Source organism: Tyto alba, unplaced genomic scaffold (assembly GCF_018691265.1).
Source record: "Tyto alba isolate M040663 unplaced genomic scaffold, T.alba_DEE_v4.0 Super-Scaffold_2, whole genome shotgun sequence".
NCBI lineage: Eukaryota > Metazoa > Chordata > Aves > Strigiformes > Tytonidae > Tyto > Tyto alba.
Window position 1 is genome coordinate 84,172,588 of NW_024881282.1, and position 18,309 is coordinate 84,190,896.

General features: G+C 38.4%; 1 protein-coding gene across 10 annotated transcripts in view; it reads right to left on the reverse strand.

Moving 5' to 3' along the window:
• Window positions 1–18,309, reverse strand: part of CELF2 (CUGBP Elav-like family member 2) — a 559,898-nt gene that overhangs the window by 39,200 nt on the left and 502,389 nt on the right. For all 10 annotated transcript variants that reach the window (XM_032985807.2, XM_032985805.2, XM_032985804.2 and 7 more), the window contains 3 exons: window positions 14,636–14,794; window positions 13,231–13,294; window positions 1,263–1,397 (listed from right to left, as the gene is read on the reverse strand). In XM_032985807.2, coding sequence (XP_032841698.1) covers window positions 1,263–1,397; window positions 13,231–13,294; window positions 14,636–14,794 — 358 coding nt within the window. The remainder of the gene's footprint in view (window positions 1–1,262; window positions 1,398–13,230; window positions 13,295–14,635; window positions 14,795–18,309) is intronic.

The window sequence follows — 18,309 nt, forward strand, 5'->3', positions numbered from 1 at the left end:
CAGCAAACCAGAACTATTTTCACCCAATCTGCTTCTCAGATATGTTGCAAATGAATATTATTTTTAGGTTGAAATGAGGTTTACATCAGAAACAGGAAAATTCTGCACAAACTTAGTATGAGCCAAGTTGCCTTCCATTTAACCTCTCCCCTAAAGAAACAATAACACTGTAATATAACGGGAAGCACTGGCCAGCTTTAACACCCAGCACTACACTCAGTCCCAGTTCTATTGTGCAGTGAAGACTGCTTTCCTTACTGATGAGCGCAAACCGTCTGCCATGAATTACTTTTTCATGGGGAATAAATACACACTTAAACAAGATTAAACACAAATGTTCTTTAGCGGTGTCTAAAATAATATGAATGTTTTTTAGAACAGCAATAAACACACTTCATGATGCAAATAATTACACCCTGCAGCCCTTATGTAAAGATAAGTGGCCAGATTCTTGACTCAGCTACATCACTGTAAATCCAGAGTAACTACACTGAATCAACATCTCCATGGATTCTGGAGATGCTGAAGTGTTACTGAACCCTGGATTTGCCCTGATTTCTTTCTAGGTTTTTGCAGATATTGGACATGCATGGCTGAATGTATACATGGTGGTCATGGAGGCACCACCATCTCTTATTCTGTCCCTTATTCCCCCATAAATCTGTCTTCTGCTTAATGTAATCAAGTCAGAATCTGGCTGTGTATTCCTTGTGCATCTAATATCACTTCTGTAACTGTATTCTCAGTTAGGACCAGAAGAAAGCTCAACTGAAGCTACAGCAAGTAAAAGAGAAGAAAAAAAAGAGAGAAGGACTTCACAAAAATTCATGATGGGTGAAGGCAATACATGCATGATGTGCTTGGAATCAAAGTCTCTCAGGGATTAAAAAGAACCACCTTGGCTGATTTTTCTGTAGGATGGGAAGAATTTGCTCATGTTCTGAATTCTTCCTGAAAAGTTAAATTTAGCTTAAGTTTCCCATGTAATTGTAATTTTCATGGAGAGTTTTGTAAGATGGGTCCATTATGCTTTAATGATGCCTGAAATGAGTCAGGAAAGATGAACATGCCCACACTGGACCACTTGAAAAATCAGTTATTTGCTTAAAAATAACAGTAACAAAAATGTATTCAGCTATTAAAAGGGTCTTCAGAATTTGTATGAGCATAGAACTTAGACACAACATGGAATCATTGTTTAAACTGTCATCTTCCCATTTATTCTCATGTTTATATTTTGAAAGCAAGCACTCTGCTCTTACCGGGACTTGTAAGGGCTCCCAGAGCACCAGTCGTTGTGGAGAGAGGGTTTGCATTGGTGGTGGTAGCTGAGGTTTGGGCGGCGGCTGCTGCAGCTGCTAAAGTTGCCAAATTCTGTAATTGTAAAGCGTTCATGCCTGTATTGAGAAGCAATATGGTTAATGAAAACATGTAATTTTTTTTTTTTTTTTTTTTTTTTAAAAAAAAGCTATTTTCAGTGGTCATGGAGGTTGGGATATACCTCGCCAAGAGATTCAATTCTTCTTTTCACTCCCAAGACATCTATAATCTGGGAACCACTCATTGCAGTCCCCAAATAACATCTTTTACCTCTCTACCTTGGAGTTGAGAGAATACAGCAAAGGCACCAGCCTATAGTTCAGGATAATTAAACCTGGTTTGTGCCTCTTCTATAACGGAAGTGTAGAATTAAAACTCTGTGTGAAGCCCAGGCATGATACTATTTCCTGACACAACAGGGGGTGTAAAGAAGATAACTAACATTTAAAACACATTCAGGACAGGGTCATATAATTGGGATGAATACAATTTATTTCCCATGTCTCCTCTGAATGTATCTACTAGGGATACACTGTGCAGTAGTCAATAATTGTGCTATTTTTCCTTTTGATGGTTCATTTCAAAAAACATTTATGACCTAAGAACATCAAATTAGCATCAGTTTGATATAGAGCCATCATGGAGGTAGGGACTTTCAGGCTGTAATTTCTGGATTGTGATATGAAGTCTACTCAGTTGTCTGTCACTTCATTATTTTTGAAGATGTGGGGGAGATATACCTGCATTTCAATGAGGATCTTCAAGAAATGGATGCGTTTAAATAGCAAATGCTTTAATTTAGATGGCAAGTAAAAAAGGCCGAACTATAAATAGATTTTTTATGAAATGGAAAAAAAGACAGTTAAAGAACAGCAAATGGCATTCATTTGACTTAAATCAGAGGGACAGGAGTCTGTCTCTCCAGAGGCCTTCAGGAGTACCTACCTTTTTTCTTTGGACTAGACAAAATACTTAGGCACTTACTCTAAGGTGAACTGCTTCAGTAGAAGACTAAAATGCAGATACAAGTTAGGTGCTAGCAGTAACCAGACTGGATCCTTCTCAGGATCCTCTGAATAAGAAACAACTGTCCACAGGGGTGATGTCCAGTCTGGGTGCTTACATACAGACGTGAGAGAGATTGTTTGCATGGCAGTGAGAGATCATTCTTTTTGGTCTGTGCATGCTGCTTGAGCTCTCAATAATATTGAAAATGTACATAAGCCCAAAATACTAAAAGAGTTTTTATTATGTTCTTGTAGTCCTGATAATCTAAGTACACACAAAAGATTAGGTGGTAGGAAGAGCAATACCTCTTTTAGACCAAGTGATAGAGCTGGGAAGACTGCATGAGTTTTGGGGAACACCCAAAGGAGAGCTTAAGTGCCTGGAAATTTGCCCATTTTTTTCTGAATGTTAGCTTGTCTAATGAGATATTACTTCTTCCTGCACACTTTGTTTCTCAAAACAGGGGAACTTAACAACTTGGAGAAGATTAAAAAAAAAAAAAAAAAGGTTAAATATGTAAGTATGTTTGAGAAGAAAAAAAAAACAATGAAGGAGAGGTATTTTCTAGGAATTGAGAACTCCTGAAGTAATGGAGAGGGATGTTACTTTCAAACGCATATGTTGCAGACTCAGGTTGGTACAATCAGTGAGCCCCATAAAGAGGCATTCTTACTGTCCCAGCATTAGGAACTGTGAGGTGAACCTTGATGTAAGCATCTATTTGTGAATAAACCCCCAAATTTAAACACAGCATGCTCCAACAAGGCAGGTCAGATCTCAGGTAGGCACCTAGCTTGGCTGAGGTTCTGACTTCTGTGCCTCAGTCAAATGCCCAAAATCAACTGAGATATTTTTGCTCTTGAAAATGTGACACAGTGACAATGTTAGGAGTAAGGTTTCAGTTGATCCAAGATCCACCACTTCGTAGTCTGGAGTCTGCACAACATACTTGGAGGAATTATGTGACCAAAAAACTCTTTTGGGTTTGTTTTGGAGGCTAATGATCATCTTTAAAAATATGGATTTTCTCAAACACTACCAACCCAAACTATTTTGCAAGATGCAATTAAGCTACCCTAGTCACAAGTCACTATTAACCTAGACAATTAAGTGTAACTACTAAAATAAAGTGTTCACATGTTATTGTTGCAATTTGGTCAGTCTTTTAAGACAGCTCTCACAAAGTTTAAGTTTAAGTGCTTAAAATACAAAGACAATTCCGAAATGCCAAAACTACATTAATTACAGGGACATTTTTTATATACTAAATAATTAGATATTAGATACCCAAATGAATAGAATAAAACTGCTTAAAACATCTCAAATCTTGAACAAAGTAATCTTCTAAAGAAGAAGTTGACTGAATATTTTAAAAACTTTTTTTTTTTTTTTTTACTATCAGTCTAAAATTAAGTTTTGGAAGCAGCATCATACTAACAAATAATTTTCTGAAGCCAGAGATGGTAAGGAAATTCATAACAGTTTTCAAATCCTCCCTCTGTTTTAACTTGAGAAATTTGCAGTCAGAAAGTACAATTCAGATAGAAATTCAGATATGCAAGCATCATTTAATTTATTTTTTTAATTACTCACTTGACCTACTTGATTGCCTTGGGTGTAAATATTTATTTTTTCATTAAAAAAATCCTTTTTCTTTGATAGTTAAGATTCTGCAGATTATTTCAAACAAGATTTTAGGGATGGAGAAGACTTAAACTGGAGTCCAGCTTTTTGCAGACAATGTAGATAATGGTACTCAAAATGAGATATGGAATCCATTTTCACCCTGGATTGATATTTGGTCCTCAAATATAATTTACCAAAGTATAAGTAATTCAGCAACGAATGTCCAGCAATCATTACTAGTCTTCAGTGAGGCCACATTTCATGCCATTCTGTAATACAGATTTGGGAAAGCAGTGGGTTGCTTTCCACCATGGCAGCATGGTTTTCTGTTGCCCACTGGTTAGTTATTCATCAGAAGGATCACTCATAATCAGCTTATATTTCTTCTGGGGGGGTGTTTCTACTTTGGACTTCTAAACAGCATGCATGGCAGGATTAAATAATAGCAAACAAATACAGAATGGTACTAGAGGAGAGAATGCAAAATAGCTAGATGAAATCCTGCATGCTTCTGGAAAACACATGGACTTTTCTCCAAACCCCAGTTTAGATGCAAAGGGTTTTTGAAGCTGTTAAATACTACTTTTTCTACTGCATTTTATGCATATGGCTTTGCCAATGCATGCAAGGCTACAGAAGGTTATGAGCAGCATACTCATAGCTGGAAAGCAGCACACACACTGTACAGCACTCCAGGAAAAGTACAGCAGGCATGACAAGGTCAACAGGCAGTGGAACAAACAACTGGTTTCCCTGGGCTCACCAACCACCATCATGTCTGTGTGGATGCAAAACAAACACCAACATTGCCTCATCCCCCAAAACATTTTTTTTCTAGTGGGACATTTCCTCTGGAAGTACAAGAGGAACCCATCAACTTGACGAAAGTGTTTCAATGCCAAAAGCAGATTAACAAACAAGAGCTAGACGGTGACGAAGTTGTTTCCCCACCCAGTGTATCTTACTGTAGAGGTGACTAAAAGACACTGGCCACAAACCAGCTCTGCAGATGTTATAGGGTGTCAGCTTCGGTGCCTTCAGGAAAAAAGACTGCTTGCTGTTGTCACACACACATAAGAGAAGGAGAGCAAAGAGCCCCGCTGAACTGAGCACCCAAATGTGACTGTCAGCAAGGGCTCATGGCACACGCTGTCATCCAGCATGCTCTAGAGCTGATGGTGTCAACAGGTTTGTCACTTAATATGCATCCTCCTTAGGATCTTCTGTCTGCTCAAATGTATAAAAAATAAGTCCTGTCATCACTGTTTCACATTCCCCAGGCATTTTACCATCTCTGCTCCTTCTTTATTGGTTTCTCCCGTCATCTTGTCAAGTGTGTCAACATCCCACTCGCTAGGACAAACTTGGAGGAGGGAAACCAAATGCTCTCAAGTCCCAGACCCAGAAAGTATTTTCCTTTAAAATGGGGATTTTTGGTTCAATTGAACTTCAGCTAAGGTATAGTTCTGTGGGACTAATCGGCTCTCTTATTCTCTCTGCTTTCACACACTGTCTTCACACATTTCACATCCTACAGCTTTTTCAAAACAGTCCCAAATCCCGCAACAGAGCTGGACCACAAATGAGTAGATCATTTTTATTTGAAAGTGCTGCTCACTCAGCAAATGCACCTCTCTCTGAAGAAATGCAAATTGCTTAACGCTGAAGAACAGCCTCACAGGCAGAGCTGCACATGAAAAATGAAAATCCCCCTGTAGAGGGAAAAAAAAAATTCTGGGTAAGGAATAACTCTTGATCTTCATGATGGAGACGATGTTGGGAATTAAAGGGAAATGATTAAAAAAACAAGAAACACAATACAGTTTGATTCCATTTTTAATAACATGTATTTACCAATGTGCTATCAGCTTGGCAAATATTCAAGATTGCAAAGAAATTCAACTTTCATTTTGTTATTTGGCAGATTAAAAAAACAATTAAATTATGTACAAAACAGATGCACAGTATGCCTTGCTTGAAACTTAAGATTTTTAAAAAAATTATTTATAAGGATAGGGGCATGAAAATTTAATTTAATGTTCACCTTAGGTAATTTTGTGTCTTATTGTTCACAGCAATTACCATAAATCTACATATCAATAAGCGAGAACAGATGTCAGTTGTTACAAGTGCTTGCCAATCAGGCCTGTTAAAAAGTGACAGATGGATGGTGATAGAACATTCTCATAAGGCCTATTAGCACATTCACAGGAAATTTTTGTAGTGCTGCACAGTCACAGATGCAGTTCTGTGAAAACACGGGGAAATTTGAGAGCACGAAATTTACATTTTACAACTTCTTGTGCTGCCTCTGACACAAACTTTCATACAATGAAGCATTTTGCCTCATTTCAGTCACCACAGCTTTTCTCCTGTGATAATTGTAAATTTGGAATCACTAGATATTTGTAGAGGAGTCAACAGAGTCATGAGCCATTCCCGAAGACTTCTTAGGCCTCAGCAGCTCTTGGGTTTCCAAAACCACAATAAAAACATATTAGAAAATAGTTGAGATTCACTTGCTGAACAAAATCCTAATAAAGGAAGGCACTGGTTATGTTTTATTGACAATATATGTATTGACAATTTCAAAGTCAGTGCTGATTATCAGAGCCAAATCTGGATAACCTGTAAGCAGTTCCCACTAACTTGACTTTTGTTTCTTTGGAAATTGTATCCTTCCCAATTATTAGAATTTATTCCTTCTGAATTAAATCCTGACTGCAGCTTAAAAATCATGGATTAATGTAAACTTTATCATCTTCAGGCCAAAACCCAACTATTTGCTAACACTGACATCAGCCATTTTGGATGTTAATGTTAAAAATGGGGGTAAAATCTTCATGGTTTGTGTCTGAAAGAGTGAGATGTTATTCCAGCAATCGTCTAAGAATTAAAATAGACAGGAGACCTGAGTGCTACTTCCATTAAACCATATATACTCTGCACCTACCTTTAGAAAAGCTGCTTATCTGAACAGTGCTTAAAGTACCTTGAACATTTAGTGTTTGATTTAACAAAGTTGTTAAAGTCCACATTTGATTCTTCCCTGTTTTTTTAGAGTATACGCCTAAATCCAACTGAAAGCTAGAGTTACTAGTTGACTCATGTAGGATTTCAGCACATTTTCAAGTTATGCATGCTCTAAATACATTCCTGGCAAGAAATGTGCTTTTCTCAATTGAAACTTCCCCAGTCCTAGTGGGAAGGATTCATCTGATCTACCTTTATCCGAATAAAAGTTACTTGCCCAGGCTCTTGCTATAGTCAGAGGATAGAGAGCGAATGGATGATTCATCTGATCCTAATACAGAAAGATTAACCCCAGCCCTTGGTAAGATGAATGGCAGCCTGTGAGTGAGTCCCTCCTCATTGACATTGCAGGGAGACAGGACGCCTAATTTCCAAACTGCTGAGGTTCAGTGTGATGAATTCCACCCAGAGAAGAACCAAGGCAAGAAAAAGCCCCTCTCCTTCCTTTCACTATTTATGGAATTCCCAGCCAGAGCTACAGATCTTGTGTCCAGACTTGCCCAAACTTCCACATCATGCACTTTTACCACCTGAATAAGCACATCTTGTGAACTGCTGACCATTGGGTTTCCTCTCAAGGTGCCTCTCTTCCTATGAGCAGGAGCAATGCATGGATTGAGAACAGATTCACTTGCTTCAAATTCTGCCTCTCAAAAAAATACTAAACAGAATTGTTTAATTTATTAACTAAAACCCCACGCTAATTGTATGTGTTAAATGAAGTAAGACTTTCAATAGAATTAGTGTTACAAAAGCTCAGTGTTTTTGGTCCCTGAGGTCAACAATTTCAAAACTGGTAGTTATCTTTAAGAAACAGCTATCTCCCTTGGGCTGGAAATAGTTTCTCAGTGACCTTTACTTTTAATATGATATCCCTAAAGAGGTCATAGCAGGAGAAACCCTCCTTCAGTATGGCTTTGCTGGAATAAAACCATCAAAGAGTCAGAGGATATAAAGGATCCTTGAGCCAATGCAAAAGTACAGAGCTTTTGTGCAGATGGTCCTGGCTTCCAACTGGTCCCTCCAGATCCACTGAGCCAATCCAACAACTAGAGGAAAATATTCAGAAAGCAGAACCTCACAGAGTTTCTCTCACCCATCTGCTCCTACAGACTCTGCAGCAGGAGGAAATCTGGCTTGGGTAACAGAACAAGGGTGAAATGGATTGAGCAGGACACAGAAGGGGCCAGAAGTTCAACCCAAAATGCAACCAAACCGTGAGAGTTTGGAAAGTACTGGGAAAAAAACATACACTGGAAAAATATAAGAAGTCACGGTTATAGAGGTTTTAGGGATCTGAAAGCCAAAGCAAGAAAAAACAAAACCATGGTTTCTTCTCCTGGATGACTTCAGAAAGCAAAACACACTGTCTGTTCAATGAAATTAAGAGAGTCCCTTTATGTCTTTTATGAGTACTGTACATGTTTATATGTCCTGAATGGTCATACATATAGAAATATTTCTGTGTGAGCAAATATTTATTTCTGCCAAAACATTTTATATCAAGGGACAATAGAAAATCTTCATAGATCGTATATTTTTGAACATTTAAATTTTCTACAATCACCCTATGTAATACAAACCCTCCCCATTTAGTACTTGCCAGGTTCTCCATAAACAGGCAGGTTGGCTTAAATAACTCAGCTTTTAGGACCTGATCCAGAGCCAGACAAATTCAATGTGAACATCCAAATGACACCAATCTCCTTTGAACTAAGCTTTCCATGCAATTTGTATATATTTGAAGGCGGAATCTTTTTTGCTTGAAAGGTTGCTAATGTTTAATGTAGCTTGCATTGTCTTTTTAAAGTAAGACAATCAAATCACATAATGTAATTCATCTACATTATGAGCCTTCCCCAAAGGCAAAGCACAGGCTAGACACTGAGGCTTGAGAGAAAACATTGCCTCTAAATTAGCTTTAGCAGATATTAGAGGAGGGGAGGAAAAGTGAGGAAATACTCAGTATAAAACATACACTCGATGATGGTATGTCCTTGCATGTTTCACAAAGGACAGTGAAGCAGAATTTGTCAAAGTAGGGTTAGCTCCTGTAATCAAGACCAGGGGATTGCTCTAATACCAAAGGCAGCATTGCCAATTGTCCCAACTTTATTATGAGTCTCGACATATTACACTGTTTTCTCTGGCCTGGATCCTGAAATAAAACAATTTAATGAAAATCTTATTTTTCAATAAAAATAGGAAAACCTAAACTGGGGAACCAAGTGTGGAACCTTAAAGCTTAGAAAGCCAGATGACAAACTACTACTTTTTGTCTCTCAAATTTTAATATCTCACAAATTTTAGGTGAGCCAGTTTCATAATTTGCTTGGACTTCACGTCGTCTATGAATGTAGGGCAAAGGCAATACTGAACATACAGTAGCACCAGTGGGCTGCTACAGCAAGAACAGCATTCACTTTTGGAGCTGGTGCTCTGTGTGTTTAATGTCTGTATGTTAGTAAGTTCTTGAGAAAAATCCCAATTTTTATTTGGATTGTATCCCCAGCTTCCAAACAAACAAGCAAACAAACAAGCAAACAAACAAAAAACCTCCAATACTCTTCAACCAGCAATGCCTAAAAACCCCATTCCTTTCAACAAAACCAAAGAATCCTTACTTTTGCCACATAAAATTGATTTTAAGTAGACTGAGGCATGATATTAGGGAAAGGGAATTTGGAACTTCACTCTGAAGATCAGTGTCTTTGCTCTGCCAGCAAAGAAAATTGTATGGTAAATATTTCTTTACATGTGCAGCAGGGAGTGTGCTGTGTCCTTACTGTTCAGTACAGAAACAACATGAGCTTTAGCAGTACAAATAAATGCCTGCACGTCCAAAGTCCCTAAATTTGGTCAAGGTGGTGGCTGTATTGGAAGTCCTAATTTAGCAAACCATGACTTAGAATCATAGAATCGTTTAGGTTGGAAAAGATCTTTAAGATCATCAAGTCCAAATGCAGACCTAACACTGCCAAGTCCACCAATAAACCATGTCCCTAAGAACCACATTACACATTTCTGAAATACCTCCAGGGATGGTGACTCAACCACTTCCCTGGGCAGCCTGCTTCAATGTTTGACAACCTTTTTGGTGAAGACATTTTTCCTAATATCCAATCTAAACGTCCCCTGGCGCAACTTGAGGCCATTTCCTCTTGTGTTTATGGCTTGTTACTTGGGAGAAAACACCAACCCCCACCTCGCTACAACCTACTTTCAGGTAGCTGCAGGGAGCAATAAGGTTTCCCCTCAGCCTCCTTTTCTCCGGGCTAAACCATTCCAGTTCCCTCAGTTGCTCCTCATAAGACTTGTGCTCCAGACCCTTCATCATCTTCGTTGCCCTTCTCTGGACACGCTCCAGCACCTCAATGTCTTTCTTGTAGTGAGGGGCCCAAAACTGAACCCAGTATTTGAGGTGCGGTCTCACCAGTGCTGAGTACAGGGGGACAATCATTTCCCTGGTTCTGCTGGCCACACTCTTTCTGATACAAGCCGGGATGCCACTGGCCTTCTTGGCTCGTATTCAGCCGGCTGTCAACCAACACCCCCAGGTCCTTTTCCATCAGGCAGCTTTCCATCGACTCTGCCCCAAGCCTGTAGCATTGTGTGGGGTTATTGTGACACAAGTGCAGGACCTGGCACTGAGCCTTGTTGAACCTCATATAATTGGCCTCGGCCCGTTGATCCGGCCTGTCCAGATCCCTCTGCTCCTACCCTACTTGGTGTTGTCTGCAAACTTACTGAGGGTCTTCATCAAGACTTAAGCAGAAAAGAGATGTTAGAGCCCTGACATATAACAGTGAATTTTCAATGGCTTATGTGGCTCTTGGTCAAACTTTTAGTGTCTGAATTCAGTGGTAAGCACATCCATTGACTTCAAAGATAAAAGTTGGACCCCTCAAACTCAAAGTTCAAAGAATTTGCAAGCTGCAGTAATGGATCTTCTTTAGTACCTTATTCAATTGCATCTAGATTTTATTCCTCACCTTGAAATATTATAGTAATAGGTAAGCTACACATAATATGGAAATAAATATTAGTTTCACTTTTGTAAATTGAGCATATACAACTTAAGTTAAGAAACTATGGATCTTTACAAACATTCAAGGATATCTGCAGCAGGTAATGCAAGATCTTGCTGCAGACACAGGAGTGTTTTCTGTTCCTTTCACAAAACATTATAAATGAATCTTTAGTACTAGATGTACAGCATAACGGTATTGCATGATTTCTGAGGAGAGGACATGAACTCTCAGTCCTAATGATGAAATAGCACTCAGTCTTTGGCACTTTCATGTAGAGCTGCAGCTTGGAGAGAAATTTCATATCCTTAATTTGAACATCAAGGTATAAGACTGATATGTTTTGGGGAAAGAAAGGAGTAAATTTCAAGATGTTTTGGTAACATGAATATAAGATAAAAAATACATATTTTCCAGGAGAAGCAGTCAGTCATTAAATTATCCCATAGATGAGAGCATTAGCAATTTATCTGTAGTCAAGAAGGCATAATGTGCCACTACGATTTCTTAAAATTACTTTCTACTCGTCTCAAGACCATATGCTTTTCAGAGAATGAATCACATCCCAGATTGAGAGCCCATCCTGAAATTTCTTGACTAAAAATCTTAGTTTTAACATAGTTCTTGAAGATAAAGCTGAATATACACTAACAGTGAGAAACAGGCAACAGAAAACTTCTAAGGTGCACATAATGCAATGGATATCACATTATTTTTCCTTGGTGTCTCAATTCTTTCATTTTGTAGAACTAACCAAATATGAAAACATTAAACACAATCTCTGAGCTCAAAGCCACTTCCAAAACTGCCAAGTATAAAACTGTTACTGAACCTCTCTGTTCTGTTTATCATATTAAGATACATTTTTCTGATGAAAAAATGCTAGATTGCAAGTGTAACATAATAGAACCAGCAAGCACTGCCAGCAGGTCTGAGGAAGAGAGAATAATTCAGAGATATTGTCATCTGTAGGCCAATTTATATTGTCAGACAGCAGGTTCACATTAGTCTCTGATGTCACTGCAATAATGGCATAATATAACGATTGAGCAAAGAATACCTGTGGGGTATAGCTATACGGTGCGGTATATCTATACTTGTTAAAGTATTTCAGGATTCATTCAAAGCAGAACAAGGAGAAGCAAAAGACCAGGATTAAAAGAAGAGTGAGAAAATGGTGTTCATAAAGACTTCTGAATATTTTAGCCCTTGTTTTGTGATGATGAAGCAAGCACAATGTTGTATTTCATTGATTCAGTGGTTTCATGATTAAAATAAACTAATGTAGCAATTTAGGGGTTTTGTGCTTCTTTTTTTTTTTTTTTTTTTTTTCCTCTAACAAGAAAAAAAGCTTTTTAACAGTTTCTCGCGGCAGGCATAATGTGCATCTGTGCTCTGATTTACTGCACATGCTGTCTTCTCTAGCATCATGTTAAGTTAGGGTATCAGCATGGTAGGTCACACAGTGGGAGTGACCTTTTGCTAATCACTACACATCAGTTACTACTGGCACACAGCTCATTACTAAGAAACCCTCCAACTAGCTGGCTTTCAAATCCGCTTACACTTTGATTTTTTTTCCTCTTTTCTTTCTTTCTTTTTTCCTCCAGACTAAAGATTATACTTTTACATAAAACCTTCTGTTGTGTAATTTTGTCAACTAGGGTTCCAAAGTCAAAAAGGCACCCAGTTAATTTTCCATGATTATAAAAGGAGCCTGAAAATTCATACTGAAGGTAGGCCTGTAATCTTGGGTTTCATTAAAAAGGTCAGAACAGTTTTACTCACCACCTATTATTAAAATGTTTGAGGGCTGCCATTAATTTGATTTTTCAGGACACAGAAATCTCACTGGAAATTAGAATGTAATCCTGCTGTTGCTGTACTGACACTTTTCATAGGGTAGGATATGGCTGCAGGGACTAAGAGCTCTCCTGCAATTTACAATTGGTTACTTTGGACAAATGGCAGGTGACTAATGCAAGACAAACTGTTTGCACAACCTGGGAGCACTGGGTTTAATTTCAGTTTCTGAAAGAGGGGAGAAAGTGTTTCTATTGACGTTGAACTGCGAGCTGTCCCCTGCCAATACATCTGCCACATTTAATACACAACATGCCCCCACCCCCGACAATGTGATTATTAGAGGTACAGAATTCAATAGCTTAAGAATACTAAACATAGCTGGAGCAAAATGAAATGGTTTTTAACTTACCGGCCATTTGCTGAATGCCGCTGAAGGCACCCAAGTTACTGGAGGAGGTTGCTTGCTGCAGAAGCTGCAAATTAACAACACAACACAGCAATCTATCTGACATTAATGTAACAAATTAAGATAAAACTAAAATGAGCTATCATTTTGCATTTGGAGTATTTATGCTTTCCTTTACATTTATATAGTCTCTTGCTTCTGTCTATTGTTGGAATGAACATCCCTAGAGTCAATGCTGTAAATCCATATTAATGTCTAATCTCTATTAAGAAACACAGAGACACAAGGGAAACTCAATAACATTGCTGCTTTAAAACAATTAATCAATTTATTCTTTTTAACAACCAGGTGTTAAATCTATTTAAACCAACATAGCGTGACTAATTACAACCCTCTGTAGTCTAGTAGTTACCATAACTCATCTCTGTCAATCACAGTCCGTTCTCCCCCATCACTCTGAATTCAGTTTTTTCTTTATTATCTTTATGAATCAAGTACACAGATACTCATTAGACTAGTATTTGTATATAACAATTTAGCCTACCTCAGTATTAATTAGCCTACCTCAGTACTAATATATATTTTTAATTGCTAGGTAAATTGCTGTTTATAATTATATCACTATACCAAAGCATTATACGCATACAGATTATGTATTTATGCATACACAGTACATATATATGGACACATCTATTTGTCTAACTCAGAACCACCAGGAACTCCCAAGTTATCCAAAAGCTGCTCAACCAAACCTCTCAACTCTAGAGCCACAAAAGGCCGATGCTCCCGCTCAGCTGTGCCACAGGGGAGTCTCTTGGCTATCCAGGCCCTAAGACATGTGGTGTGGATTTCAGATTTCTCTGCCAGGGCAGCAGTTAACGTCTCTTTCTCATCTTACAAATGGACCAAGGAAAATACCATTTTAATTTTTTGAGAAGCAAATGACTTTTTCAAATTTTCAAGTGAAAATGTGGAAAATTAGAGGACTGAACCACAACATTCTAGTTTTGAGGCTGCACCATATAGATATGGCCCCTGCAGTGTTCAGCTGCCTATCTGTCCTCTCTTAAGGAAGAACTTAAACTTTATTCCAGTTATAAAAACCAGACTCTAACATTCAAAAGAACAATAAAACTAATGGAATCAAATTTTATTTTGCAGCATGAGTAAACTTTAAACGCTTGCCTTGGAGAGCACTGACACATCTTGAAATGTTTATTTAAATTCTATTATTGTTATTTATTTTTAGACTATGTGATAAACATACAGAGTTTTTTATGTCGAAAAAGACATGCTACGTATCCCGGAAGACTTAGCAATCTTTTGACGGGAGTTTACTATAGCTGATTTACCACAGTTCTAAAAGAAATACAGTATAATATAGCAACCACCTCTGAAATGAACTTACAGCTAGATATTGTGGTGTGAGTCCTCCAAGACCTGTGAGGTTTCCCCAAGTGGCAGTATTGAGCTGTTGCATCTGCTGTGCCAACTGCTGCTGCAAACGTCGCTGCTCCTTGTCCTTTTGGGTATCGGCAAACTTCACCACGATTGGCGAAGAGCAGCCCTGTGGTTAGACAGATCAGGAAAGACAGAAGCGTTAAATCACACCAAGCCACCTTCACATTGTGAGCTCAGCCATGTCCCATAGGGCCACCAGCAATGGCGCGACCTGATTGCTCACCCTCTCTTTGTGATAGGCACATGTAGGGCTGCAAGGCCTAAGATTCTTCGGAAAAGAGGCTATGGAGAAATTATTGATTCCCCAGTTCTTTTTACAAAGCACCTTTCCTCAGGCCCTCTTTTCCTCACAGCTATCAAAATTGCTGCCAGAGACAGCAAAGTGTACCAGTCCTCTTTAATTAAGCTTCACAGCTGATGAGATGGACGTGATGCTTTGTCTGCAGTCTGTTTTCAATGCATTGCCAAAGGGAGAGGTGTCCAACCTCCCTGCTGCCAGGGACCACACAGCCAACACCACCCTGCCACCACAGACTGGCTGGGCAATCATGCTTGGTGCAGCTGGCTTGTATACCCTACGTAAATAGACTGTGAGCAACAGATTTACTTCAGAGCCCATCATCAGTGGGTCACTGGTCCTTTTCATATCAAGGACATCCAGTCTGAAGTGAGCACAAAGCGTGATGCTTCTAGGACAATTCACCCATGTGTGGCCCACTCCCAGGCATGCTTTGTAGCAAGCACCCTTGAGATGTGAACAAAGGGCAGGATGCAGACCAAAAGTGACTAGTTCTGGTGATAGTAGCCCATTCCTGATTCCCATAATTTCTCCTATTTCTTCTATAAGCCTCTTGCTACATGATATGGGATGGTTGTAAGACACCTTAGGAAACACGGAGGCTGTAAGAAAGAACTAGAGATGTGGTCAGCAGCCCAGTCCTCACCCATGTCTGAGGGACCCTTGAGAAAAGTAAGAGGTCATAGACCAGATGGACTTTTGAGGTAAGCTGGATATTTCCCTTGGACTTCAAGGATGGGTATTCTTGGGCAAAGTCACTGAGAGAACGAGACGTGAATATGAAAGATGTCTCCGTTGCTCTCATTCTTTTATATTTTTTTCCCTGCTAACAAATGTTTTCATATTTTAACCTTTCAAGTCTTCATTTTCTCAACTCAAGGGAGGAAACTATATACTGCAATGCTTAAATTCTTCAAATTAATTCAAGCATTTTGTGAGTCATAGAAACTGTCAATCCATTTCATACTGTTTTCCAACTTCATAGGATCTAACAAATAGCTTCCCTCCAGCCACCATGCTTTGTTATACTAATTTCTTGTCTAACTTCACTCTGAACACAATGGTAGGAGTGCAAGGCGACTCAAGTCCAAAAAACAAAGCAGCACTTTAGCCAAAGTGTATAGTGTAGTATGTGCAGCAGGGTTATACTTAACCTATCTCTTCCCATGACTGCTCTCACAACACTGTGAACATCTTTAGAAAAGTGCCTGTCCTCTATTATTTACAAAAAGCAGCCATGTACCTTTTCTCTGGAGAACCTCACACCAGGACAAATGATAAGAATATTCACAATCAAGAGACGAAATGATGAAATAAACCACAATAATAATATCTCTTGTATGAAGATCTCCCTTTAATACTGTTCCTTTAGAATGATCTTAGAAAATGATCACTTATGATTTATTATTCTACCTCCAACTCCTTTCCTGTGTGTTTCATTGTAAAAATGACTTTCAGTGTTTCAGTGAGGAATAAAGGAGATATGTACCACTCCAGCAATCAAATAAAGATTAGGAAGGAGTCAGCTTTTTACGTAATTACCTTTCTCTAGTGATTTTTATACTAATATTAAAAGCAAGACCCTTTTTTTTTTTTTTAAAAAAAAAAAGAAAGAAAAAAGATCCAGGAGATGGAGGTTGTGAGAGAGATTTTTCAGGTTTTGCTAATAAAAAATCAAGCTGTTTCTGTTTAATATGAGGTTTGGTAGCACTGGGCTAAGAACAACCAGAACTTACTGCCTTCTACCTAGATGTACAGGAAAATCAAGTTTATTTCCAAAGAAACAGAAATTAATTTCAAGGGAATAAATATTATATGGCTATTTCAGTTCTCAGTTCAGCAGCTCAGCACTCAACACTACAGCTGACATCATATTTATGAATGTTTAAATGTCAGTAAATTATATAAAACAATATCTCTACAATTTATGAATCTATAATTCATTTTTTCACTGTCTGCTCTATATTTCATCACTTCATCATTTTCAAGAAAGCAAACATTCTGAAGACTGAAATTATATGTAGCGAGTGGCTCTATATGAGAAAAGGGTTGTTATTGTTGCATCAAATTTACTCCATGATAACAAATTAGTGTCTTCCAGTGGTGCTGCATTTGAATGCCTTAAATAAACAAAAAACTCCACAGAAATGAGATAGAAGAGCAAAAACTCTAGAGCAATGATCATGTTTTTAAAATCAGTTGATTTAACCAGGTCAGAAAGTCAGGCGGAAAGAGCAGTAAGAGAATTCATTATTCTGGGAGACGTGTTCATCTGGACATTAACATCCTTATTGTTCTTTCTTAGCCCACTTTGAAAATTCACCTAGGTCAATGATGTGTGCCAAAGAACTGAAAATAATGAAGCCAGAAAAAAACCTCTGCAGTAATTGGGTTGAAACATAATTGTGTACTACATATTGTCCAGCAAGCCCACTTTTGTTTGCTGAATACCATGAAATAAAAGTGTCCAAGGACCACTGTTTCAGGCTGAGAGTTAAGATTTAACACTAGCTAACCCAAGTTAACTTTTTACTCGAAGAGTATTTGCAAAAGCAGGAAAAAATTTTTTGCATAAAGGGTGGTTTCTCTTTTAGGCTCTTCCATTTTCTCTCTTGAGAGGAAGCTCCCAGCACATACACAAGGTGCACCTCCCTTCCTCATTCAGTGGTTTGGTGTCTCTACCCCATTTAGTGCCATTTTTTTCCCAACAGATGGTGCTGCCTTCATACTTTTCTTTCTGTTGTCAAGACAGTAGGTACAGACTCTATTGAGTCCCTCACCTATGGAGCTGGAGGGTGTACTGCTTCTCTCCAAGAAGGGACTCTCAGCCTAAGCTCAACTGACACAAAGACCCAGATGTTCAAAGTGCAAAATATGTGGAATCGCCTTGCCAATTTGGGGACCTCACTGATGATGCCTCTAAAGATGTTCAGAAATATTTTGATCCAAGAGTAACTATTCTATAGAACTAATGTCAACAGGAGTATCACATCAAAACACAGACTCATTTGAAGTACTGCATAGAACTGAACAGGAGAATTTGTCTGGGAGGTATTATCTCGTTAATTTTACCATCTTCTGAGGTAGAGCTGTGTAAAATTCATTTTGCTAGACAGAAAAATACATTAAAACACATAGAAAATATAGGCAAAGCACAGTATTGCCAATAAACATTTCCTTTTTCCTTGGAATCAAACCCAGCAAAACATATAGATCTGAATTAATGGAGCAGTGCATGGCAGACAAATTACTACGACTATTATTTCAGAGACTCAAAGTGGCAGTTTTTTCCCAATATACTGTCAGACTGCATAGATTGTATA